The following is a 27020-nucleotide window of genomic DNA, read 5'->3' on the forward strand; positions in this document are numbered from 1 at the left end:
CCTTGGCTTCTGTGCCTGTAAAGGGCTTTTGTTGAGTTCCAGGAGGAACATAGATGAGATGGCAAGAGAGTGGGGTGGAATGGGCCTTTGGGGGTGTCATGCAGGTTTGGGTTTTACTCTTGCCTGTGTTTACTACCAGCCAGGCCCTTGCCCTCTCTGAGCCCCAGTTTTCACAGGGCGTCAGTGCTCCAAGGAAGGATCAGGGCACCTACAACCTCAATGCAGGGCTGTGGAGCTAATCCAACCACTGCTATGCCACCTTCTTTTGACTTCAGGCAAGTGACATACATAACTGCTCTGAGCCTCGATGTTTGCATCTGTACAATGGGATAAATGAGAGCTGTGTCCTGCAACTCTGGGTTTAGAGCACTTAGCACATTGTTATTAACCTTAATATAACTATTTGCTGAGGGCCCACTTTGGAGCAAGCCCTGGGCCTCTGACTCCCCACTTTCTCTGCACTCAGACCCCAGACACAGCCCAGAGGCCAGTGTGCGCAGGGAGCCCAGTGAATGACTCTGTTCTCTTGCAAGGGCCCGGGTCAGTGCCCCTTCCCAGCCTCTTGCTCACTTGTAACCCGGTGCAGATCAAGCCGGCAGCCCTTCATCCTGGGGCCGGCCCTGCAGAACAGCCTCGAGGTGGGTTAAAGGCTGCAGTGGCCGGTCCAGGGTCTGTCCTGAGTTTGGCAGGGATGTCAGGGGTGCAGTGAGGAAGATGGCCAGTTCAGAGGCATGGAGGGGGCGAGCAGGGCCCCACCAGTGAGCATCCCTGCAGAGCCTCCAGCAGGGCCCAGTGCAGCGCGGGACGCTGGGCGGGCAGGTGACATGTCCTCGAGGTCAGGGCCCAGGGGCCGGTGTCCGAACCGGGCGGGCTGCAAAGGCCGCAGGGGTCACGAGGCGCAGCCGGGCGCTTGGCGCAGCCCCGGGGGCGGGGCGCCGGGAGGTGCAGCCCGGAGCGATGGTGCGCGCAGCCAACTGTGCTCCGGCTCGCGGCTCGCCGCCCCGCCCCTAGCCGCGCTGCCCAATGGCGAGCGCGCAGGCGGTGGGGGGCGGGGCCTGGGCGGTGGCGGCGGCGCGCGGGCGCAGCACCCGGAAGTCGGCGGCGGTGGCGGAGGTGGTGAGTACGCGGTGGACTGCGGGCGGCGGGTGGCCGGCGGCGGGTGGCCGGCTGCGCTCCCCGCGGTGCTCGGGGCTCAGAGTCGGGAAGCGGGTCTCGGGAAGTGGGGCGCGGAGTCGGAAGCGGCCGTACAGCCCGCCCTGCCTCAGTTTCCCCTTCTCGAGGCGGTGAATGCAAATCCAGCGGCCGGTCCGGGGAGACCAAGCCGACCCCGGCCGAAGGAGCGTCCCTCCCATTCCTGGAAGGCGTTTCCAGTGTCCCCGCCTGGGTGGGGCGTGGGCCCCGCAGGCAGGGCCGGTGTCCCTCGGTGGGGCAGACTGGCCGACCGGGAGCTGCGCGGTCATCGCGGGGCGAGGGTGGGTGGGCTACGCGGCTGTCGGCCCCAGAGCCCTGAGTCACGCTGCTCCCTCCCTGCGCCCTGCTGTGGGTGACAGCTGATGTCTCTCCGGGGAGGCAGCAAGTGCCAGGTCATCTGTGCGTCTGGACACGGTCTTCCTGGGGTGGCTCAATACTCAGACCTTCCCCGCAGGGCGTCAGGGGAGGAGACTGGGCAGGGCTGCACGCTGGGCAAGGCCTTGTAGCCTCTGGGCTTTAAGACGCCTTCCCACCCAGCAACTACCACGCTCACCTCTGGGCCACAGATTTGGCTTGGGCCTTCTGGCCTTGGACCGGTCCCTGAGGCTCAAGCCCCCGTCTGTCCTCCACTGGGGATGTCACATGGTCAGCCAGGCCTGCCCTGCCATCCTGCTGCGGACTTGCCCACTGATGTTTTGCTGTTGCTGTTTCCATGCGGCAGCTGTGCAGTAATGGTGCTGTAAGGGGCGCCTGCAGCTGGTAGCTCTTGGGAATTGCTTTTTGCTGCTTGTTCCTTAGTCTTCTGGGCAGCCTTTCACGGCAAGTATTTGTTGGCCAGACACCGTTCACAGCGAAGAAAACTCAGGCCGAGGGCCAATGGTGTTCCCAAGGTCAGTAAGAGCCAGGGTTGGCCTCTCCTCCCGAGCCCCTCTCCCAAGAACCTTCCTGCGTTGGGTGACCTTTCGTGTGGGGTGGGGCTGCAGGAGGGTGGCTGTGTTGGCAGGTGGACACAGCAGAGCTTCTGTTCCCCCCTCTCCAGGTTCCCAGGGCTCCCAGTGGGCGGGCATGTTGCCCTGGTGCTCCCACCCCCTTGGACCCCTGACTATTCACTTCAAAAGCATGTGTCCTGCAGTCCTGTGGCTGTGTGTTACTGGGGTGTCTGCAGAATGCAGGCCCCTCAGACCAGACCACTAGCCGTCAGCTCTGCCCCGCTGCCCAGCCCCTGAGCCGTATTACTGCCTCATGCTTTCTTTGTTTTTTCATTTCTGGGCTGTCACTTTGATCATGTTTACCCTGGGTGTAGTTACATGTGGTGTTGTGGGGACTTACTCCTGTGCTGGCTGCTGCTCTAGAAGGCGCCTCCCGGTCCCACTCGCCTGTCCGTGGATGCTGCTGCTTCTGAGGATGTCAGTAGCCCAGGGCAGGGAGGTAGGTGGGCTGCTACAAATAGGGCCACGCTCGTCACTGGCACCCCAGATGTGTGAGGACTGGGTCCATCCTTTGGCAACATGTCAGCCGGTGTTGAGGACAGTTTGTTGGTCTGGACTTCGGGGTTTGGTGATGGGCTCTGAGAGAATGAGGACACCCCTGGACCACTGAGTTCCCTTTTCAGGGTATCGATGAAGCCTTTTTTTTTTCCCTCTCAACTTTTTTTTTAGGTTGCAGAAATAATGGATACACGCTTAAAAGTAAAGAGGCCAGCCCCCATCTCGTGGTGTCGGCTGGTACTCAGGGCGGCTCTGCTGGGTCTTCAGGACCATGCCTACTATAAGTATTTACTTCCACCCTCTTTCGAGGGGCTGGTGGGAATGCCCCCTTCCTCCCCTATTAACCATGTGAGCTATAGGGGCTCATGAGGCCGGGCTGGCCTCCGCCTTGTGGGGAAGCTGTGTTCCTGCCAGGAGGGGCCGGGGTGCGGAGCATCCAGAGCTCACCGTGGCTCACTGTATCCCTCATTTGTGTTGCCCTTTTGAACCTTGAAGGGACAATGATACTTGGTATGAGGCTGAATTAGTGCTCCTAAGACATCTTGAAGATCTCAGGAAAGAGTGTCGCCATAGAAAATGTGTCATGGTGAAATGCTACTTATCAGCCAGATGACAGAGTGTAGATTATGGAGTTCTAGGTCGTGGGCAGGGAGGAGGGCACAGTGTTTGGGGGGGGGGGGGCGGCGGGCTGCTTGGAACGATTAGGATGGCAGGGCTTTCTCAGCGAAGGCTCCGGAACAGCAACAATGTGTTCCCATGTGTTTACCTCCTCTGCTGGCAGCCTGGGGGGACGTCACACGTCACTTGTAAAGAGCAGCTCCTGCCGTCCAGTTCCACCCTGTGCAGGGTGGGTGGGGTGCCCAGCTCCTCTGCTCAAGGCCAGATGGACAGGCTGGCTAGCCTTGACCACGTTCCTCCACATGTGTGCGGTGCTGGGCGTAAGGAGTGGAGCCGCCGACTCTAGGGCTCCATCACCCCCTGCCCAGAGCCCTAAGCAACAGCCAGAGGAGACTGATTGCTGGGACCCGGGGCCTCACTGTCCCACTGGCCCAGGCCCCCTCGTTCCTGCTTGCTCGCATGTGTCCCCGCATTCCTCGCTGCCTCTGGCCAGCGTGCTCCCCTCTGTCTGACAGAGGGAAGTGCTCCCCGAGGGCACAGGCCCCCACCCCACCCGGTGGTCACCTGAGTGTGTGGGTCCTTGTGCAGAACTCAGGGCAGCCTGGCCGCTCCGTCCTGTTCTGAGGAGCTCTGAGCTGGGGCTGGATCCGCCTTGTCCGGTCTCCTGAGAATTGCTCTTCCTGCCTCACCCCTCAGTGCCCCCCCACCCAGAGTAGCAACTCAAAGCCAGCGGGGAAGGAGGGCAGGGTCTGTCCATGTTCTCCTCATGGGCAGCTTTCCAGGTGGATGATCCTGTTTTCCCTACCGGAAGTGTGCAGCGTCCAGCTCCAGGGATGGTGCAGAGTGAGCCCAGCATGCAGCCGCCATCCAGATCAGGGTGTGGACACCGTCACTAGCACCCAAACGTCTCCCTGCGGGTCTCCATTGTCCCCTGGCCAGGTGGCCTGCCCTGACTTCTGTACCCACGCATGAGTCTTGCTTCTTCCTTGCCTCGTACAAGCACCGAGTGGTATGCTCTCATGGGTGGGGTCCCGCTGTGCCCCACGCTGCTCAGGCGGGTGGACACCGCTATGGACAGACAGCCTGGCTTCCAGCTCCGGGCTGTGGACTTCCTCGTCTGTGTCACTTCATGGACACGGGTACCCCACAGTGCCTGGTGTGCCCTGATCAGTCGGAGTTTTAGAAGCTTCTGTGAAAAGCCAAGAGGGAGACTCACCTTCCAGATACCACAGCATGTGCTGAAGCTCAGGGGCCGAGGGGCCGAGTGGTGGGGTGTCCAGGGCGTGACCCAGGTGGTGGCAGACAGCATGCCCGTCTGCTGGGAAGCATGGGGGTCCATGGCTCACACCTCCCACATAGGCAGACCCTGGATACATCCTAGAACAAAGCCCAAACGCAACCACGCACGGAAATCAAGAGAAAGGGGCTCTTTCTTTGAGATGAGAAGGGCGAGAACCATGCAGTACAAGTGGGGGGACTTGCTGTGGAAGGACATATGGGTTCCAGTGAAGGCAGCACAGGCAAAGGGATGGGCCACCCCATCCCGCTGCCACCGCACTGTGGGACAGAGGCCCTGGATCCTGGCACGGTGTGCCAGTGGCTGCTGGGGGATGCCAGCAGACCACCTGAGCATCTCCTGCCACTGCGGTGAGGGTGGGGGGAGCAGTGGCGGGTCCCCTCGTGCTGGACGCCCCTGTGCCAGACATTGGAGGGAGTCGGCCGGGCGTGCTCATCTAAGAGCGCCACCCGCTGCCCAGTGATTCTGCCTCCCGGGTGTCTGCCTGGGAGACAGGACGACACCTGTTGGGAAGGTCCTCAGCCTGTTTGCAGAATGTGCGCACCGGGCCCGGCTGTGTTGCTCTGTATGGGTGGAAGCTGGATGGCAAGAGTGGACAGAAGGCGCACATGCCCCGGGCAGCAGCAGGCAGGTGGGGGACGCTGCTACCCCGGGCGTGGGCGAACCGCATGGCCAGGTGGCAAGAAGACAGGGTGGCGGGGTCCTGTGCATGTGATGGAGCATACATCTGTGGAGTACGTGGAGCCATGGGCGGGGGCCTTCCTTTGGGGCCTTGCAGTGAGCACAAAACGACATGCCCCCCAACCCTAGTGGTGACAAATATGGCTTCTCTCTGCCACCAGGCCCAGAGACCCACTGCCACGCCACGTGGGCACCCTGGGCACTTGTCAGGATGTTTGGCCATCTCACAGCCTGCATGCTCCGGTCCCGGGAGGCCCCCTCAGACTGCTGCCCATGAGGCTTCCCCTCAGCCCAGGCCACCGTCTGGGGTCTTCCTTCCGTGGGGGCCCGTCTGAGGCCTGGCTGCACCCCTGTATGCGAGGCAGTTGTAAGGCAGCCCCCCAGCGAGATACACATGGGCACAGTGATTCCAGGACTGTGGCCAGGACGGAGCTGGCTGCCCCACTGTGAGCTTTCCTGGGGGCTGCTCGCACCTGGGGAGGGTCAGCAGGGATGCTCAGGAGCACACTGGCTGCCGAGCATTTCCGTGACGTGGCTGGAGCAGCTCATTCGTGTGCCAGGGGGTGCAGATGGGCAGGTCCAGTGCCCGGGGCATCCTGAGAGCATGTACTGGGGTCAGGAGACCCCACGTGTGCCCACACTATCACCCCGAGTGCAGCCAGCAGGCACCCCCATCCCCCAGAGCCCTCATGTGGCCTCTGGCACCACCTGAACTCTCGGTGAGAGAGGAGCCTGCCCAGGATGTGCCCGACCTGGGAAAGGGGTTCCCAGCTGTCCCTCCCCTGCCCCGTGGCACTGGGGCCCGGCCTCCTCCAGGTCAGTGTGTCACCTGCCCCATCGGGTGGGGGCCCTGCTCTCCTGGCCTGGGTCCCCCACTGCCATCCTGCTTGCCATGGGGCCAAGCAAGGGGGAGGGAGAGGGAGGGGGAGGGAACCCCCTCACCTGCAGAGGGCAGGCGTGTGGCATCCGACTGCCATCCACACACCTGGCGGAGTGTGCACGTCACCTTAGCGGCCTCCACACCCGTTGGGCCGGCACGGCTTCCTGTATCGCTTGAAGCCGCAGGCTTTGCCCACCTCCAGGCGGCGTCCACCCTGTGGTCTCTGAGGCCTGTGGGTGAGGCTCCTCGTCAGGCCCCGGGACCTTCCTGCCCACCTCTGCCTCTGCCTCTGCCTCTGCCTCTGGCCACCTGGCCCTCATGGCGGCCCCAGCAGCCACAGAGCTCTGACATGGGCGTGTGGACACCCCAGGCTCCAGGTGGAGGTGGGCGGGGCGGGGATGGCGTGAGAAAGCCGGCGTGCTTCTGCCCCGGTCGCCCCCCCTCCCTCGGCACTTGCCAGCCCAGGTGCTCTTCAGGATGACTTCCTCCTGACAGGCTTAGGTGTCACCTGGTGAAGAGGAGCCCTGAGTTTACCTGGAGCAGTGAGACCTGTTGAACTGCTCCCCCGCCTCACCTTCCCACTCCGTGGCCTTGGAAGCCTTAGGAGCGGAGGGGAGCATTTCCCAGCAGCGGAGCGCCCCGGGCAGGATGCCCCAGTCAGTGCCCTGCTGCAGTGCAGTGGTGGGACGGCAGTGGTGTGTCCAGGGCTTGCTCTGGGAGCCCCGAAAGTCAGCAGGGGTGTCAGGGAGGACTCGCCAGGCCCCGAAGAAGGTGTTGGAGCTCGGCCTGGGTTGGGGCAGGATGGAAGAAGGGCCCTGCACCCACAGGACCTGCGAAGGAGGGTGCTGGGGGTGGTGGGAGTGAAGCGGGAAGGGGATGGGCCAGTTGGCAGCGGGCCTGGCTCGAGTGGGGGGTGAGGGATTGGAGAGAAAGGCAGTTCCTGATGGTCTCTTCCCCAGGGGCTGGCTTTCCTCTGGTCCTTCCCTCCCAATGACCGCGTCTTCACTCTTCACTGAGGCCGCAGCCCTGGGTTCCGCGCCCACACCACTGGCAGCAAGCTGCCCGGAGACCTCTCGGCAGCCTTCCTCTGACCACGGAGCCCTTCTTGCCACCACCTTCTGGAGGGCTTGTCTGCCACCCACCTGGGCCAGCTAGGGTGGTGGGGTGCTGCAGCCGAATTGGGGGGCTCTGCATCTGGCCTGTGAGCAGCGGTGGCCGGCGACCTCGCCCAGTGCCAGTCATGCAGCCTGGGCTGGGCGTGGGGGGATGGCAGGCATGCTGGCCTCCTTTGACGGCCCAGAGTAGTGTGTTCCTGGTGACGCAGCCCTTTGTCCTGGCGGGGCCGGGGGTGGTGGGATCTCAGCAGGGCTTCTCCCATTGACCTCGGCCAGCCCGGTTGCCACAGATGACACAGGCCAACCTTGCCTGGAGCATCCTTGTGTCTGGGAGAGACCAGCCCCCTCAGGGTGGGGGACCTGTGTCTTCTGTGCTGGACTCTGGTCACGAGGCAGGTGCTGGGAGCCCCGCCAGCTACACGGGACAGGTGGGATGACGAGGCCCTGTGATGCCCAGCGTGCTTCCCATCACCCTGCACTGCATTCTGGGTGATTCTCATTCTCTGTGCCTAATCTGTCGAACATTCTCTGCCAAGTTTTAAGTCGTACTTACTGGGGCTGCTGTTTCTAAAGGGTCTTTCTGGTGCTGGGGTGGACACCCCATTTACTCTTTATCACGTCCTTTCCCTGCAGATATTCCTGAGCTCCTTTCTCCTGCACTCAGTGGCTGATTTATGGGACGTGTGGGGACTACTGCTGGTTCTTGCTGTGGTGCTTTGTTTTATGTGGTTCTTTCTGTTGTACTGCTTTTTGTTCTTGAAATTATTTGTGAGACTTCTCGGAAGTCTGGGATGAAGAGGAAAACTTTGGTTTGCCTGGTGCCCAGGGGCACTGCCAGTGCAAGCACTCATCAGACCAAGTCCCTGGACCCCCGGTGTGGCCCTAGCTCTGCACATGGAGCTTCTCAGGGACCACCCCCACTTCTGTGCACCTTCCCTGCGGCCCTGGTGTGGCTGTGGATATAACCCCCCAACCCTAGCTCCCTGTCCTGGGGCGGTCCTGGGCTGTGTCTTCTGTCTCCCTCATCCCTGAGGCCACCAGAGCCTGGTTTGCCCCATGGGCCACTGCCCTGGGGCAGGAACTGCCGCTGTACTCTGCTGTCTTTCCTCTCTGGGTTCCTGTGTTCTCTGAGATGTTGGCTAAATCCTGCATGACCTTGTCAGCTCTTGGTTGCTTTTAAGATTTTTCACCTTCTTTCAAGCGTTTGGAATAGCTTTTACCAGGGAGGTCGGTCCCAACAGTCTGCCTACCAGTACTGGGATCATCAGGCACTCCTGGGATGATGGCCACCAGTGGACACTGCCAGGCTGCCCTGGCGGGAACCCAGCCTGTTCCCATCACCTTGGGGAACCCTTCTGCACAGGGCCCTTCTGCGTCAGCACTGCATGTGGCCCAGCATCCCGGGGTGGGGGTGGGGGGGCAGCGGGTGGCAGCCCATCTCACATGGCGCACATCCCCTAGCGCCCTGGGCTGCTGCAGATGGTGCTCGTCACCGCAGCAGCACCTCAGCTGCACAGCCACAAAAGTTGGTCCTCTGAGGCTGTCACCACATCTGTGCCTGGAGGAACACAGGGCTGAATCCTGGGGGTCCCTCCAGGGCCTGTGGGGGCCGACAGGGAAAATAGTGGGGTGAACCCTGCCCCTGCCACCCGCGCCAGCCAGACCAGTGAGCACGAGTGAGAGGAGGGTGGGACGCCCGAAGGCCTCATGTGCTGGGCAGCTACCGCGTGGCTCTGAGCCACGGTTGTGTCTGTGGTGCTGGCCTTGGGCTCCGGCCCATCCTTGGCTTCTCTTTGCACGGTGGCCAGAGCCACCACGCCCGCCCACCCACCATACGATGCTGGCATGGCTTTGAAGCCAGGGTCGGTGTGGTGGGAACATCCTCCTGTGAATCCCAAGGTGGGAAGGGTTCCGTTTCAGACCCCAGAACCAGAAGCAATTGCCAACAATCCAGGGCCAACGAGGTCACAGGCGTCAGGGGAGTGTCTGGCCAGTGCCCAGGAGCGTGTTTACAGAGATGGATGAGTGTCAGGGCATCCGACACGCGGTCTCCTCGTCCAGCGAGGGTCTGGGCGTCGTGAGCCCATTCCGTTTGGGCAAGGGAGTTTTGCAGGTTTGGGAGGCAGTTCTGTCGTCTGCCATTTACTCAACTCATTTTTCCTTCTCCCACAGACCTCGTTACCCCGTGTGAGCCAAGCCACCCCTTGGGGACCCATGTGCATCATCTTCTTTAAGTTCGATCCTCGCCCCGTTTCCAAAAATGCGTACAGGTAACCCCCTCGTGCTGCGTCTGCTATCCTGCTCGGCCTTGGGAACACGCCATCCTCAGTGCCTGTTTGGGCTCCATGTGCGGGGTCGGGGGCAGAGGCCAGGCCCTGGGACACGCTGCCCGGGCCCTGCCCTGCCCTCTCCCACAGTGGCCACTCAGTGTGGGCAGGGACCCTGAGTCGATGTGCAGAGATGCTAAGACTGAGCCGCTGAAGGTGGCCATGTGGGCAGGATGGGGGAGTGATGTGGGTCCAGCACAGCCCTGCACCTCTGACTGGGGATCAGGTTGCAACAGAACAGAGTGATAGGGAGCGACACCTGGCTTGTGGGGCTGGAGCCTGTGGCCAGTGAGCAGTCTGGGTGGTGAGGGCAGAGTGCGGGGGGCGGGTCAGGGAAGCTGGGGGACCAGCTGGAGGAGGCAGGAGGCCGAGGCCAGTGAGGGGCCACACACGGTCCGGATTCCTCTCCTCCCCATGACCCCCGGCTCTGGACGGTGCCCCTCCATTGCCCGGCACCCTGGTGGGAATCCACCGACATTTATCCACACGGAGAATGAGGCTGGGATGTGACCCTCAACCACAGATGAGCCACTAGTGCGACTGCCTAGGAAGTTTACATCATCTCAAGATCTGGAACATTTCAACTGGCTTCTGGGATTCCGTGCTACCTGATGTGTGGCTGAAGTAACTCATTCCAGGCTGGGGAACGGGGAACAAGGGGTGCCCAGTGTCCCTTTCCTGCAGGGGAGTGGGCAGCAGGGCCATGCTGGGGGCCGGGAGCTGGCCCTGAGCAGCCCCCAACAGAGCATGCCGTGTGAGTCAGGGTCCAGCCAGGGGACAGAATCCCGGAGCAGTGATTCGAGCAGGGAACGTCTAACTCGTGGAAATATAAACTGTTGTGGGATCGGGGTGCCCGAGGCAGAGCCTGTCTTCTATCCTTGGGCTGAGACCCAGACCTTGCTGGGGGCACAGCCGTGGCACACCGGGCAGCCGGGAGCTCTCTGGGCATTTGCTGGAAGTCTGCCTGCTCCGCTCGCGCTGGCCGCTGTCTGGGGCGCTTGTTGCTGGGGAAGCCGCACCCAGAGCCTGGGAGAGAAGCCTCTCCCCCTGCAGCGTCCCTCCAGCGCCCTCTGCTGACAGAACTGGACCTGCAGCCACTGCAGAGCCCCCAGGAAGGGCGGGAGTGGGGCTGAGGCAACAGGTGGATCACTGGCGCTGTCGCCTCCCGCGCTGAGAGTAGCACTCCTTCCTCCTGACAAGTGAGGACACGCGGCCTGATGGCCACCGAGTCCATGGCTGCCTTGGTTCTTACTCACGGATTCAGCCAAGCCCTGAGGTCACCCCTGTTCTCCTGGGAGTGAGAAGGAATGGAAGGGACGGGGAGGGGGAGCCTGCGTCCTGCCAGGACCTGCCTCTGACAGCTCCCGGGCTGGGACTCGGTCTCAGCATTGATCTCAAATGTTGTCCTAGCCTGATGGCGTTGGAGGGTGAGAGGGGCTTCCGGCTCCGGGGTGGGCAGCTCTCACATGTGATGTGGGACTAGGATGGGAGGAGTGGGGGTGGAGCTGCCGTGGGAGAGACACTGCAGCAGGGCAGTGAGGAGAGCCTGGTGAGCCGACCCTGGGCCCATCGGAGACCAAGGAGGGGCCCCCAGCTCCTGGAGTTGCGGGGGGCAGGCACAGAGCCAGGAGGCCTGGCTGTCCTCACCTGGGCTCCCTCCCACCTAAGCTGTCGCTGCCCTGGCTGGCAGTGCAGCAGCTTCTGCCCCCACCCCAGTGCCCATCACTGTGTTCACTGCCGGCCCCCCACCCAGTGATGTCAGGAGAAGAAGTGTACTTTGTGTGTGTGTGTGTTTGTGGTTAAGTATACATGACATAAATTTACCATTTTTAAGCGCAGGGCTCAGTGGCATTAAGCACATTCACACTGTCATGTAACCGTCACCAGAATGTTCTCATCTTCCCAAACTGACACTCTGTGCCCAACAAACACTGACTCCCCATCCCCCTCCCCAGCCCCTGGCACCCACCCTCCTTCTTTTTGTCTCTATGACCTTGACTCTTCTAAGTCCCTCATGGAAGTAGCATCATATGTTTTCTTTTTGTGTCTGGCTTTTTTTCACTCAACATAATGTCCTCAAGGTTCATCCACGTTGTAACATGTGTCAGGATTTCCTTCCTTCTTAAGGCTGAATAATGTTCCTTGTGTGGATGGACTACGTTTTGTGTCTGCGTCCATCCTGTCGGCGGACACCTGTACTGTTCCCACTTCTCGGCTGCTGTGGACATTAGTGTACAAGTACCTGTCCCAGCCCTCCTTTCAGTCCTTTTGGGTATGTACCCAGAATCAGAAAATCCTGGATCACACGGAACCTCCAAGTTGATTTCCTCGTGTGTCTTCTGATGGCTGTACCAGAGGCTCCCTGCAGCGTTGGTCCGTGTCCTCATGTTGGGTGGTGGAGTGGGTCTTTGTGGCGCTTTGTCGTCATGCATCATTGAGACTAGGTCCTCTCCCCACAGCCGGAAAGGCCCAGACCCAGGGCCGCCGTCCACTTGGACACCACTGCCCACAAAGCCTGTCCAGGGCCTGGGACCCACACAGGCCCCTGCTCCGGCACGTTCGACATCGCACCTGTTTTCATCTGTGTTTGTGAGCTAAGGTCACCCCTGTGTCAGTAATGCTCCAGGGTCAGCTGATTGCAGAGGACTCTTCCATCTGGGTCTGTGGCCATCCCTGCCGTGTGTAAGCATTGATCTAAACAGATCACCTCTGCCCTGAAGGACAGAGCGGGACATCCTCACTCTGATGCTGTGGGTGGTGCCGCTCCTGGTTTTGTCCTTTCCAGTCTCATGGGAACCTGTTTTCTGGCCTCCCTAGAATTAGTTCCTGAAAGATGAGGCCAGCCCTGCCAGCTCTGCCGTGCCTGTGGGGCTCTTGAAGCCTCTCTCCCCTCCTTGGGCTGCAGCCGATTTAGAGCGTGTGTCCTGTGGGCTATTCAGACAAGTGCCCTCATGGGTGTGGGAAGGGAGGGGAGACAGCCCAGTGCGGCCGGGAGTACGTGTGAACTGCCTCTGCAGAGCAGCTCCAGGCCTGATGTTGGGCTGGGCCATGACTGTCATGGACCCCTCGTCTGCACCCCACCCCCATGTCACCAGCCCACTGCCCTCCATATTGGGGCACCCATCCCTCCAGACGTGGCAGCTCTCCCCGCATCATATCCCATTGCCATGTCCCCCCAGGCACTGCCCAGCATGATCCCCCAGGCGCCCTTGGGTTTGACCTGCCTTCCAGGCTGCATACCTGCCCACCCACAGGTGCCGCACCCTCCTGGGGTCACCCCTGGGGGGTCCCGGCCTCTGCACCGCACCCCCCACCATGCCTGAGGTTGCCCAGCACTTGGAACCTCCATATTTTGCCGACACGATGAAAGTCCCGAATCGGGACCCGGAGTTCATGGGATGGGGGTGTCCTGGGTGGGCCTGACCTCATCTGGGCGGCCCGCAGAGGGACCAGCCCCTCCTCAGGGAGTAAGCTGCTGCCCTTGGAGGGGCCCGTGGCCAGAGCTTGAGGGCGGCCTCCAGGAGGCGAGTGACCTCGGCGCACGGCAGGCGAGACCAGGGGCCCCAGTCACATGGCTTCAAGGAACTGACCCCTGCAATAGCGGAGACCCCGCCGACCAGCACCTGTGTCACCCCGGGGCTGAGCACCTGGCTGAGATGATGGGTGGGCATTGCTTTAAGCTGCCGCATTTGTGTAGATGTTTGGCTGCATAGAAGACCAGCATACTCCCGTCAGGATGGCGCTGTCATGGCTGTCACGTCACCACCCTCTTTGTCAAAATATCATTTAGACCCACAGGCTGATGCTTTTACTGGCTCCACCTGGAGGGACTGCTGGGCCAGCTGTTTCCCTTTGGGGTGGCTTCCATGGAGGCTGTCACTACTGGACACTTCACTGGACCCTGGCCTGTGCACCCGTCACTGCTGCCAAACACCCCCCAGCGGTGTGCAGATCCCTCCCCTGACTGTGCCCAGACCCACCCCTCAAATGATGACAGACCCTTTCCATGACTGTGCCCAGTTGGACTTGGAAGTGAGGAGTGAGGGGCTTCCTCTCGCTTGGAGCCTCCACGTGGTACCATCATGCCCACCAGCAGTTCGGCTAAACAGTGACTCTGATGAAAGCAACCCAGCGCTTCAGGCTCCTAGCGATTAGCAAACACCTCGCTTCTTGTCTACAAATGGGCAGTTGGAGTAAGAGGACAGAGGCACTGCTCTTTCGCTTTGTTATTTTCCCTAAGTTTTCCTTTCTGGAGTCTTCACAAGAATGGGAACCAGAAGCCACGGCACCGGCCTGGTTCGGGCTCAGCCTCCCGTCCCCTGCGACTGCAGGGGTCAGGCGAGCGGGCAGGTGAGGGGCGCTGGGCACCTGAAGGAGGACGCTTGATCCTGGCACAGGAGCCACCGCACCCTCTGTGGGGCCCAGGCCCCACAGCCAAGTCTCCCCACCCGGGGAGGGGGGGCATTGCGCTGTCCTTTTCCTGACTGCTGCTTAGCAAGCTTCTGCCAGGATGGGTCCCAGACTGGGTCCCAGGGGGACAGGGCAGACGTGGCAAGAGGCAGGGGGTGGGGTCTGGGTCAGGGCCTGGCAGCTGGAGCTGCAGAGGATCCTTCTGTGAGCGGCTGCGGCTCGTGTCAGGGACAGTGAACCCCCTGCCCCCTGCGCCTGGACCCGGCGCAGCCCTAGAGCCAGCTGTGTGGAGGAAGAGCCAGGCCACAGGCTAGACGGGCATCCTGAGGGTGGTGAGGCTTCCAGGGTGGTCCCTGGCGGTGCCAGCGCCTGTGGCCGAGGTGGCGTGGGAGGCACAGGTGGGGGGTGACACGTGCGCACAGGTGAGACACTTCCAGGGCCCTGGGGTGCCAGCACTGGTTTTGCCTTCAATTTTGTGAGTGTCTTTGTTAATTCACATTTTACCACAAGCCAATATTCATGAAATCAATGAGTCGATGCAAACAGTACCTATGAAGACTTCTGAGGATCTAACCCCTGACTCAGCGAACTTGGTTTCAGACCCACTGTGGCCCCAGGTGCCGCGCCTGCCTGCGGTGCTTGGAGGGTCCTTCGGCGGCCACTCTTAGACCCCGGGGTCTATGGGACCCTGTGGGGTGACCCCGCCCACTCAGTCACTGTCTGTGTTCGTAGTTATTTTAAATGGCAAAGCTGACCGAAAACTTCGTTTTCTTACCTCAAAACCAGGGCCCTGAAAACATCGACGTCTTTCCTAATTGCCAAAGAAATACTTTTTTGATTCATAATACAAAACACTAGTGAAACACAGAGAAGTCCTCACTCGCTCCCTCCCAAAGACACCCCAAAGTGCGGGATGGAGCAGCCCTCGGAGTCCCTGAGCGCTGGTGGGAGGCTTACAGGGTGTCTTCAGGGAAGGGACCGAAGGGCAGGAGGACACGCCCGCCCAGCGCCCTGTTCCAGGTGGCGGAGCGAGCAGGGCTGAGCCGGCAGCCACCCATCTCCTCCTCCCAGCGGATCCCCGTCCTCTCTGGGACTTGCCCACGTTGCTGCCTACCAAGGTGCGTTGTCTTGGTAACGAGAGGAAACACGTGACTCTTCCACATTCACGCGAGACCCTCAGCCGTGCTCTCTCCTCAGGCTCATCCTGGCCGCCAACAGGGACGAGTTCTACCACCGGCCTTCCAGGGCCGCGGACTTCTGGGGGAACAACAACGAGGTCCTCAGCGGTGAGTGTCCCCGCTGTCCACCCAGCACCGTCCACTCAGCTTCACGTGCCCGGATCCCCGGGGGAAGCAGATGGAAGGTGGGGGTTGTATTTGGATCCACCATCCGCTGCGGTTGGTCTCGTGTGAGGCATGAGTTCAGACCGGTCACCTCAGAGCATCATGGTTGTGTGTGCATGCATGTGTGTGTACATGCATGTGTATGTGCATGTAATTCTGTTACACACCTGGCACCCCTTGCCCCAGGGAGAGCGGGCTGAGTTTGGGGAGCAGAGGCCCGGCTGGCAGGGCTGGGGGAGCCGATGAGGAGCCCATGGGGTGGAGTGGAGGTGACCGCACCCCGCCTGCCCTGCCGGTGGCTTCCGCGGGCCCCTTGGAGGGAGCAGCTCCTATCCCAGCAGGCAGGGGCCACTCGGAGGACGTGCAGACAGGTGTCGGCTGGGCCAGGGACCCTCTCTGCCTGCGGAGCCTGGAAGCTCGTCTGGAGCATTCACGAAGGCCTCCAGTGTGGACTGGGGTTGGGCAGTGGTGCTGCGTGGGAGGAGGATGGGAGTGGGGAGACCAAAGCGGAGGTCTGGAAGGAGGTGGGGAGAGCTGTGAGCGGGGCCCTCAGGGTGGGAGTGCAGGAGGGTGGGAGTGCAGGAGGGTGGGAGTGCAGGAGGGTGAGGCTGGGTCTTGGCCTCACCAGAAGCTGCTCGGGAGACCTTGGATACCTGCTTGCTCGGGAGTGTGGGGTGGGGCTGGCAGGGAGGCCCCCGCTGCCTGAGCTCTGGGCACAGCGGTCGTGTGTGGGGTCTTCAGCCAGGCCGGCCATGGCTCCCCCAGAGGTCCAGGGGCAGGCCTGCTGGGCCACGGGAGGGGGTCCGAGGGGAGCCTGTGGGCATGGCCAGGACCATCCTGGGCTAGGACGGAACAAAGGGGTCGTGGGGAGAGGGCAGGCCGTGTGTGTCACTGCTGCAGGGCATGCATGGGAGGCTGAAGTGGGGGCTGCTCAGGACGGGTGAGGTGAAGGGCGAGGAGCTGATCCTTCGGGAGGGAGGCAGGAGGCACTGCTGGGGCACTTTGTAGATGAGGACACGGAGGCTCAGACGAAGGGTGAGCCTGCCTGGGCCCCTTGGCCGTCCTGGCCCCTGGGCTCCACACTACCTGCCCTGGTCAGTGCCCATCCCGCTGGGGAGCCCCAGCCACTCAAGTCCTTCACCCTTTGCAGTGGTTTGGAGGCGGCCCCTGGCGCGTTGATACGGGTCCTGCCAGGCGGGAGGGTGGCCCTGCTGCACCGCAGTGCTGGGTGGACCTGTGGCCACTGCGCCCGGCTCAAGCCTGGGAGACCCCAAGGTCCACCCCCTCCCTCTGTCTGGCGTCACCCAGCGTGCACAGAATTGTAGCAGCAGCGTCAGCATTGCTGGGGACTTGTTAGGCATTCAGGAACCTCTGGGTTCTGTTTCTTCAAGTCCTCCGTCTCCTGCTGTCTCTCCTCAGCCCCACAGTCACACGTGTGTCAGTTTATCTGAAGTGGTCGTGCCCTTCGGTGATGCTCGGTTCACTTAAAAGCCCTCTGTTGTCCCTGCTCCTTTTTAGGTGGTTTCTATTGCCATATCCTTTACTCACGTTCACTAACCTTTTTTTCTTTAGTGTCTAATCTGCTTTTAATCCCATTCTGCATATTTTTCATCTCACACACTGTAGTTTTTATCTCCAGAAATTCCACCGTGGTATCTTCCTTGTCTGGGCTCTGTTGTTTGGCCAGATGTGGAAGCTTCATTCACTTTCTAGTTGTTGGTTTGTTAGAGGCCTCTGTCCTCTGGATGTGAATCCTTTGCTGGATAATTGTGTCACTGTCTCATTTTCTTCATGATGTCCTCTGGTGAGCAGAATATTTTATTTTAATGAAGTGCTGTTTATCTTCTGTTTTGTGACTTGTTCTTTTTGTGTCTTACCCACAAAGTCTTTGCCTATCATGAGGTCATAAAGATATTTTCCTCTGTGTGCTTCTGGAAGCCTCCTGATTTGGGTTTATGCTTAGGTCTGTGATTTGTCTCAAATTAAACTTTGCGTGCAGTACAAAGCAGGGACTGAGCCACGCCCACCTCTCCAGCTGTCCCTGCAGCACTGACCAGTGGGCCTCATCTGGCCTGTGCATGACTATGGCAAACTGGCTGAAAGTCAGTTGATCACATCCGTGTGGGGCCGTTGTTGACTCTTGTGTACCACTGACATGTCTCGGGTGCTGCAGCCTCTGAGCAAGTCTGGGAACCAGCTGAGGTGAGCCCTGTGGCTTTGCTGCTTGTTGGGACTGCTGTGGACGTCCTGAACTTCAGGGCTAGCTTATGAATTTCTATAAACCCCAGCCCATGGGGTCTTCACTGGGATCATGGTCATCCTCTTGGTCATTTGGGGAGAACTGTCATCCTTTTTTTGTTTTGTTTTATTATTTTTTTATTGAAGTACAATTGATTTACAAGGTTGTGTTAATTTCTGCTGTTCAGCACAGTGATTCAGTTATACATGCATATGTGTATATTCTTTTCCATTATGGTTCATTATAGGATATTGAATATAGTTCCCTGTGCTGTACGGTAGGACCTTGTTGTTTATCTATCCTGTATGTAATAGTTTGTATCTGCTAATCCCAAACTCCCACTCCATCCCTCCCCCACCCCCCCTCCCCCTTGGCATCCACAAGTCTGTTCTCTATGTCTATGAGTCTGTTTCATAGATATGTTCATTTGTGTCATATATCAGATGACACATACAGGTGATATCATATTATATTTGTCTTTCTCTTTCTTTTTTTTTTTAAACAGTTTTTTTTTTAAGTGCTACGTTTTTTGTTGTTGTTGTTGTTTTTAAATGAGCTTATTTATTTATTTATTTATTTATTATTATTAATTTTGGCTGTGTTGGGTCTTCGTTTCTGTGCGAGGGCTTTCTCTAGTTGCGGCAAGCGGGGGCCACTCTTCATCGCGGTGCGCGGGCCTCTCACTATCGCGGCCTCTCTTGTTGCGGAGCACAGGCTCCAGACGCACAGGCTCAGTAGTTGTGGCTCACGGGCCTAGTTGCTCCGCGGCATGTGGGATCTTCCCAGACCAGGGCTCGAACCCGTGTCCCCTGCATTGGCAGGCAGATTCTCAACCGCTGTGCCACCAGGGAAGCCCTGTCTTTCTCTTTCTGACTTATTTTACTTAGTACAATAATTTCCATCCATGTTGCTGCGAATTACATTATTTTGTTCTTTTTTTAGAGCTGAGTAATATTCCATTGTATATACGTACCACATCTTCTTTATCCATTCATCTGTCAGTGGACATTTAGGTTGTTTCTATGTCGTGGCCATTGTGAATAGTGCTGCTGTGAACATTGGGGTGCGTATATCTTTTCGAATTAGTTTTCTCTGGGTATACACCCAGGAGTGGGATTGCAGGATCATACGGTAGCTCCATTTTTAGTTTTTTCAGGAACCTCCATACTGTTCTCCATGGTGGCTGCACCAATTTACATTCCCACCAACAGTGTAGGAGGCTCCCTTTTCTCCACACTCTGGGAGAGCTGTCCTCTTAACCATGTGAGCTTCCCGGGCAAGGAACAAGTCTCCTCCTTTAACTAGGTCGGCCTGACGTCCATCCCTCAGCACACACATCTTTCCCGTAACGTTTTCCTAAGTGTTTTAAAACTCTTTCAGTGCTGTTGTAAATGATTAATTGAATTTTCATTTCCCAGTTCTTGCCAAGTATTCACTTATTCCAGTAGGTTTTTTTTGTAGATCCTTTTGGATCTTCTTTACATACGATCCTATCTTGTACAAATAAGGACAGTTTTGCTTCTTTCAGATCTTTGCGGCTTTTAGTTCTTCTACTATTATAACTTATTACTGTTATAATAATAATATGTTAATGACTTAGCTATTTTCACTCCAGTTGTCAAGTGAAATGCCCCTCTGGCCTGGGAAGACACTCTCCTGGGGCTGTAGTGGCCTTGCTGCCCTGTGGTGGGGCCCACGGTTATGGAGGGTTGCAGCCTGCGGGGCTCCTAGTGAAGGGCCCACCGAGGGCTGGGTCCTGCCTAGGGAGGACAGCCGGTGTCCCTACACCTGATCAGGATGCGGGGCTGGGGCCTGGCGTGATTTCTGCAACGGAGCTGGTGCTGTGCCCCGAGCCTGACGCCCACCCAGGCATCAGGATGTGTTGTGCAGGGGCCGGGGGCTCCCAGGGGCATCAGGTGTTGTCCCGGGCGAGGGTCTCTCCCACATACCCATGGTCCCCAGGGGCTGCCTCAGCCTGCGGAGTTCCAGTCCCCGTTTCACCATAAGGGCTGCTGGGCTAGTGGTGACACTGTTGTTGCCGCAGGGCTGGACATGGAGGAAGGCAAGGAAGGCGGCACGTGGCTGGGCATCAACACGCGGGGCAAGCTGGCGGCACTTACCAACTACCTGCAGCCACGGCTGGACCGGGACGCCCGGGGCCGAGGTACGGGGTTGGGGGGGGTGCTTCCTGGGCACCTGGAGGGACGGGAGGAGTGGCGAAAAGAGGGGCCCTGAAGCCCCATGGCTGGCAACGCCGGGAGCCACCCTCGGCCTGGCCATATGGCTCCCACTTGTGGCCATGGCATGGCTCCCGACTGCCGTGTTGTCACTGCCCGTCTGGTGGACATATACTGTCCCCACTGAAGACTTTTCCCCTCGTGCTGGACTTCCATGTCGGGGCACAACAGGAAAAATTTTCAAAATCAGTTCTTGGTGCCCTCCTCCTTGGCTGCCGGGTTGCTGAGGTGTGGCCGTCCCGTGGGGGACCATCAGTCTCCCCGGGAGAGGGGCTCAGTCCTACCGCCCCGGCCATGGGCGTGTGTCCCCTGACGCAGGTGAACTCGTGGCCCAGTTTCTGACCTCAGACGTGGATAGCTTGTCCTACCTGAAGAAGGTCTCCGCAGAGGGCCACCTGTACAACGGCTTCAACCTCATAGCGGCCGACCTAAGGTGGGTCTACCAGGTGGGGACGCAGCCCCCAGGCGCCGCACAGGACTGGGTTGCAGGCTCGGCAGGCAGCGGGAGCCGGGGCATCTGTGGCAGCCTCTCTGGGGACATTACACCTGGTGGGCTCAGGGAGCGTCCCGAGGGCCGAGCGCCTCCCAGACCCACTGTCCTGGGGACTCAGGGAGCCAAGCTGGGGCAGCGTGAGGGCCGCCAGCTCCTGCTGTGGGAGCTGGAGTAGGGCCAGGGGTGCACCCGGGCCAGACCGGCCCCTCCAACTCATCTCCTCCCTGCGTCTGTGGCTGAGGAGCCCGTTTTTGAGCCATACCTCACTTGCCCTGTGGTCTGGTGGCAGAGGTGCCCCGGTGGAGAAGGCGGTGCAGGCACAGCTGGGTACGGAGACCCCGGGCCCCATGGTGGTCGGGCGCTGCTGAGTGCTGGGCAGAATGGGTGACGAGGCTCACGTTGGCTTCTGCAAGGGGCTCGGCGGACGGCTCCTGGGGCAATGACGCTGTCCATGCCACCCATGGGCCCTGTCACCAGAGGACATGGTGGCCGGGACCTTTCTCCGCCCCGGGGTGGGGCAGACTGCCTGGGAGTAGGGCAGGAGCAGGGGCAGAGGGGCCTGTCCTAGAGGCGGGAGGAGCAGGTCCCCCAGGGAGGTGCAGGCCCTTGAGTCCAGGGTACCTGCGCTGGCTGTGAGATTCAGGAGTCAGGTTGCTGGGACTCTGCAGGAGGCTGGGGCCATGTGGGGAAGTGGCAGTTGGGGTGTGGCCAGGCCCATGTTGGCACACAGAGAGATGCTGGGCGGGGTGGGGGGCAGATAGCTCAGCAACAGTGGTGCCTGCACGGATGGTGCCACCTGAGTGCTGGGGCCCGGGCTGTGGGGCTTGCCAGGTGGCAAGGGTTGGGGACGCCCTGTGGCTCCCGTCTGACCCTGTCTCCCCTCCGGTCCGCAGCACAGAGAAGGGAGATGTCATTTGCTACTATGGAAACCGGGGGGAGCGTGAGCCTGTTGTCCTGGCGCCAGGTGAGGCTGCTCTGGCGGGTGGCACAGGGTGGGGCTGCTCTTGTGGGGACCCCAGTACTTTCAGGGACCGGGTCCCTGCTGATTTCCCTCCTGGGGCTGTTTTTCGGCCGTTCGTGTACCTTGTGGCCAGTAGTGGCCATGGCCTCACCTGGTCCACATGAGGCTGCCCACAGGTTAGGTTGCCTTCCCCCTGTACCGAGTCCCTGGCTGTCTGGAGAGAATTGGAAGCTAAAAGGCACAAAAGGACGCAGAGACCTCCCCCTGCAATTCTGTGGCCTTTGTGGAAGCATCTGGAAACCACCCCATGATGCCCTCAACTGTGACTGGAGATGCTTCTTTTCTGCTAAATTGCTGCTTGGAAGGAATTCTTTTGAACTCCGTCCTATTTCATCCCTGAGCCTGCCGCGCCTGATCCATGTCCCTTAAAAAAAAAACAACAGCTCCATTGAGATATAACCGCATGTCATACAGTTCACTCATTAGAGTGTGCCTTCAGTCGTTTTTACTCTATCTACAAAGTGGTGCAACCATCACTAAAATCCAACTCTAGAACATTTTCATCACCTCACCAAGAAACCACACCCACTGGCACTGCCGCCGGCCCCTAGAAACCACTAGTCTCCTTTCTGTCTCTGTGGATTTGCCCGTCCTGCACATTTTACATAAACAGATGCAGACAATACGTGGCCTTTTGTGTCTGGTTTCTTTCCCTTTATGTAATGCTTTCAAGGTTCATCCATGTTGTAGCGTGAGTGAGGGCTCCATTCCTTTTTATGGCTGAATAATATTCCATCGTGTGGATTTTCTGCCTTTTGTTTATCCATTATCCGCTGAAGGACACTTGGTTGTTTCCACCTTTTGGCTATTGTGGAAAATGCTGCTGTGAATGTTTGTTATATGTTTTTGTGTGGAAACGTTTTCATTTCTCTTGTGTGTGGACCTAGGAGTGGAGTTGCTAGATCATAAGGTAACCATTTAACCTTTTGAGGAATTGCCAGACTGTTTTCCAAAGCAGCTGTGCCATTTTATATTCCCAGCAGCAACTTATGAGGTTCCAGTCTCTCCCCATCCTCGCCAAGACTTGTCACTGTCTGACTTTTTGATCGCAGCTGTTCTGGGGTATGATGCAGTCTCACTGTGGCCTTGATTTGCATTTCCCTGATGGTTAATGACGTTGAGCAGCTTTTCATGTGCTTGTTGGCCATTTGTGTATCTTGTTTGGAGAAATGTCTATTCAAGTCCTATGCTTGTTTTTAAATTGGGTTGTCTTTTTGTTATTGAATTGTAAGAATTGTTTTATATATTCTAAATACAAGTCTCTCATCAGTTGCATGATTTGCAAATATTTTCTCCCATCCTGTGGGATTTTCCCCTTTCTCGTTGGTCTCTTTTGAAGTACGTCATTTTAAATTTTGATGACGTCCAATTTTATGTATTTTTTTTGTTGTCGCTCATGCTTTTGGTGTCACATCTAGGAAGTCATTTCCTAATCTAAGGTTGTGTAGCTTTTCCCCTATTTGGTTTTAGCTCTCATGTTCAGGTCTTTGAGACATTTTCAATGGACTCTTGTGTGTGGTGCACGGTGGGGGTCCTGCTCTGTTCTTTGCATGTGGCTGCCAGGTGCCTGATGGATACAGCGCGGTGATGCCGTGGCTGGCGGCGTGACTATGGGCCCCACAGTGCCAAGTGGCAGTAGTCATGTCAGACTTGGCCCAGAGTCCGGTAGCAGCAGAGGGTGGTGGCTCTCTGTCATTGGTGCATCTTTTCAGGCCGCATGGCTCCAGGTTGGCTGCCCCTGCTGCCTTTTGAGAAGAGGCTCTGGGGGCCTTTCCACATTGAGGCTGGGCCTCTTGAGAACTTGTCCTGAGAAACTTGCTCTAAGACCCTACGGCGCCCCCAGCCAGGACCTGGCCTACGCCTCGGGCCTGCCAAGGTCAGCGGGCTCCCTGACCCCAGCTGACCCCGGTGGGCCGCCTCCTGGCCTCAGGCTGTGGTGCTCCCAGCCTTGACCTTCTCAGGTGGACCCCCATGTCGGGCTCCCCCAACTTATGGACGGACCTTCCTCTGCTGTTGATTCCGATCACCCACCCCTGAGGCCTGGCGAGTTACTGGACGCATGTAGAGAAGGGGCGGGTGGGTGGAGTTCCAGCCACAGCCCCCGACACCTCCGACGCTGGCCGAGCCAACTCCTCCTGCAGGGACCTACGGGCTAAGCAACGCGCTGCTGGAGACGCCCTGGAGGAAGCTGTGCTTCGGGAAGCGGCTCTTCCTGGAGGCCGTGGAGCGAGGCCAGGCACTCCCCAAGGACGCCCTGGCCGCCCAGCTCCTGGATGTGCTCAACAACGAAGAGGCGTGAGTGCCGTGCCACACACACACACACCCGCCCCCCGGCTCTGAGAGGTGGCTACTGTCCTTCCACAGGGCCTGCACGGCTCTGACTGGACAGAGCCCATGAGCTCGTGCCCTGGGCCCTGGGAAGCTCCTGGTGGCCCCAGCACAGGGACTGGCCGGCAATCGCTGTCCTGCGGCCTGTCCCCCACAATGGAGCCCTGAGTGAAAGGCTAGATGGAGGTTCGAGGCCTTGACCTGGAAAGTGCCCGGAACGACCCTTGTGGTTCCCCTAGCCCCTCTCTGAGGCTGGAGGGCTCCTCAGGCACTGCAGGGCTGCGGCTGAGCGTTGGTGGGGATAGGTGGGGGGCGGCCAGTGGTGACCCCTCCTCTGTCCTTCAGGCAGCTGCCGGACCCGGCCATCGAGGACCAGGGCAGGGAGTACGTGCAGCCCATACTTAGCAAGTATGCGGCTGTGTGTGTGCGCTGCCCGGACTACGGCACCAGGTACGACGGATGGGCCGCTGGTGGGCCCTCCTGTCCCTGGAGGAGCCCACCTTCCCCAGCTCCTCCCCACCTCCACTCTGCCTAGAAGCCACTGCAGGTGTCTGGGCAGTCCCCGGTGGTGGTGCTGGGAGCCCTGGGGGTTCTGAGCGGGGAAGTGCCTGGTCAGCCCAGGGCCCACCCTGCTGAGAGTGGTGGGCAATCAGGGCTCGTGCTGCAGAGGGTGGGCAGGGCGGCCTGGGGGTGTTTCAGAGGGGAGGTGATAGGACTTGTGGGCAGGGGCCTGTGGGGCCCGCAGCTCAGGGCCCTGATGCCTCACAGGGGACCCTCTGCTCACCGAGACTGAGGCTGCTGCTCTTTGTGACCCATCTCGAGCCAGGCCAGTGCCCAGCAAGGCCCCTCGCACCTCTGGTCTGATCCATTTGGGGCTCTGACTGGCGTGCAGGGGTCCAGGGGCAGCGGGCTGAACACAGGCCCCATGCTCTCTTTCAGAACCAACACGGTCATCCTTGTGGATGCAGATGGGCACGTGACCTTCACAGAGCGAAGCATGCTGGGCACGGACCCCTCTTGCTGGGAGACCAGCACCCACGAGTTCAGGCTGCAGAGCTAACCCCCACCCGGGTGTGGCCGGGGCTCCCGGGAGGCCCTGTCACAGGTACTGCCTGTGACTCGGCCAGCGTCCCCCAGGGCCAGAGCCCTCTGATGTGTGTGAACTGTTTGCATCCCCACGTCAAGCTCGAGGTCCAGCCTTGTGCCAGCGGAAATGACGGAGGCCCATGGCCAGGTGTGCGGCAGGCCCAGGTGTGCCGTGCCTCCCCCTGCCCACGCACAGAAGCTCACACAAGGCACACGTGACACCCATCATGCACGCGCGCACACGTTACAGGCAGTAGACGTGTGCACACGTGCTCAGACACGCACACGCTCCAGGCATGCACCCCCCATGCGAGCCAGACACGCAGAGCTGTGCCTCTCAACACCCACACGTGCTTCTGGCCAGTGAGTCTTGCTGTGATCCCGACAACAAGAGTGGATGTCTGTTTCAAAGTGGCCCCTCCTCTTCTGGGCGTAGCCAGTTCCTGACCACCAGCCCTGCTCTTGGAGAGGACACGGGCCACATTTGAATGATGAAAACCTCCTCCATAGCACAGGCACAGGCCGCTGGGTGGGTCCGGTGGTTCTGTGGGTGCCGGGGGGTCCTGTGTGTGGAGCTATCCTGTGAGGGGGCATCCATGTGCACTGGGCCGCCTCGGCAGGCTCTCAGGTCTCCACCTGTGCAGGGGGGTCATGGGTTCCGGGCAGGCCCATCTCAGGGAGGGGACACAGCTGCCCCTGCCATTTCCCTTCTCCTAGGGAGTTAAACTTCATAAGACTCTGTACTTGAATGTGAGACGCTGATAATAAAACTCTTGAGGCCGTTGTGAGCCAGTGCATTCCAGGCCCTTGACTCTGTGACAGGATGACCAGAGCTGCCGTGCGGGAGCCCCCAGGAGCTCCTGGGGCCCAGACCCCGGTGCAGGGCTCTTCCTCTTTTCCCTTTTGCTCATGGCCTCCTGAGCACTGTGACGGAAGCCAGGAGTTCATCCGGGTGCAGGTGGGAGCCCTGGGGAGCAGTGCACACGTGCTGGACTGTGGAGGCCGGGGTATGGCAGGAAGGGCTGGGCTTCAGGTAAAAGAGCAGGTGGAGTCTGTCCTACCCCAGGGCCCTTGTTTTGGGCAAGCACCCTGGAGCTCCTGTCCCCAGCTGGGGCTGGGCATTTGGGGGTCCTGTGTCCAATGCTGACACTCAGGCTTCCCTCCGCCTCAGCGGCCGACCCGACTTGGCCTTCTCAGTGCAGTGACAGCTCGGGTGGGCTGTGGACCTTGACTGGGACCAACCTGCCTCTCCGTCACTTCTCCCTTCCTGCTCACCACCCCACAGCCAGGCATGAAGGGGCTCCCAGTGTGACGCAGCCTGTGCCCCCCACCCACGTGTCCAGCTGAGCCATGGCTAGCCAGGCTCCCAGCTCTGGCACTGCCAACACCCTCTGTCTGCTTCAGCAGGCCACCCTGCACCATGAAATGGACCAGGTCCCCACACCAGCACCTGCCCTGGCCAGGCAGTTCTGCCCTCGTGGGGTGCCGCTGGACTGGGTGCAAAGCCATCTGAAGAGCCTTTCAGATGTTTGCCACTGCCCCAGGGATGGGCCTGCACAGGAAAAGCTTCCCACACTTGTCACGGTCCCCTCTGCCCCTGCCTGCCCTGGGCTCCCTGGCAGCTTGGAACCCCTGAGGAAGGGGCAGCCCAAGACTTGTTTCTATTGTTATGGGCTGAGTTGTGTGCCCTCCAAAAGATATGTTGGACCCCAGCACCCAGTACCTCAGAATGTGATCTTGTTACGGTCTTTCCAGAGGTAATCAGAATAAAATGGGATCGTTAGGGTGGCCCTAATCCAATATGAGTGGTGTCCTTATAAAAAGGGGGAAACGTGGACACAGGGACAGACAGGCACCCAGGCAGACGCCTGTGAAGACTGGAGCTGGGCTGCCTCACGCCAAGGAACCCCAGAAGCTGGGAGAGAGGCCGGGGCACGTCCTCCCCTGGAGCCCTCAGAGGGAGCACGGCCCTGTGACACCCTGCCCTCAGACGTCCAGCCTCCAGAACTGTGAGAATAAATTTCTGTTGTTTAAGCCCCCTCACTTGTCGTACTTTGTTATGGCAGCCCAAGCAAGATTAAAAAATTGTGACCTTGCTTTACACACAAGGAAACTGAGGCTTGGGGAGACACAGTAACAGTCCTTCAGTCCCCAGGTGGGTGGGGAGGCAGAGTCACGAAGCCAGGAGAGAAGAGGATGAGGGCGAGGTGGTCCTCAGGGTCCTGCCACACCCAGCTCACCCTGCTGCCTGGCACCCCTGCCTTCGC

The 27020-nt window shown here is 59.5% G+C and overlaps 1 protein-coding gene across 7 annotated transcripts; it reads left to right on the top strand.

The window, feature by feature from the left end:
• The first annotated feature begins 1067 nt into the window (after positions 1-1067).
• Positions 1068-26791, top strand: TANGO2 (transport and golgi organization 2 homolog). 7 transcript variants are annotated; one of them, XM_036823251.1, is made up of 9 exons: positions 1068-1116; positions 9442-9539; positions 15204-15292; positions 19633-19752; positions 20144-20258; positions 21212-21282; positions 23481-23634; positions 24013-24117; positions 24607-26791. In XM_036823251.1, the coding sequence occupies exons 2-9, from the start codon at positions 9484-9486 to the stop codon at positions 24725-24727; spliced, it is 831 nt and encodes a 276-aa protein (XP_036679146.1). In that variant the 5' UTR covers positions 1068-1116; positions 9442-9483; the 3' UTR covers positions 24728-26791. The 7 variants fall into 7 exon arrangements, with proteins under 7 accessions (XP_036679146.1, XP_036679147.1, XP_036679148.1 ...); XM_036823252.1 differs by lacking the exon at positions 1068-1116 and adding an exon at positions 7336-7355 and having other exon boundaries at positions 24607-26779; XM_036823253.1 differs by lacking the exon at positions 1068-1116 and adding an exon at positions 7441-7758 and having other exon boundaries at positions 24607-26779.
• Positions 26792-27020: the final 229 nt, after the last annotated feature.

The sequence above is a fragment of the Balaenoptera musculus genome, chromosome 14, assembly GCF_009873245.2.
Source record: "Balaenoptera musculus isolate JJ_BM4_2016_0621 chromosome 14, mBalMus1.pri.v3, whole genome shotgun sequence".
Lineage (NCBI taxonomy): Eukaryota > Metazoa > Chordata > Mammalia > Artiodactyla > Balaenopteridae > Balaenoptera > Balaenoptera musculus.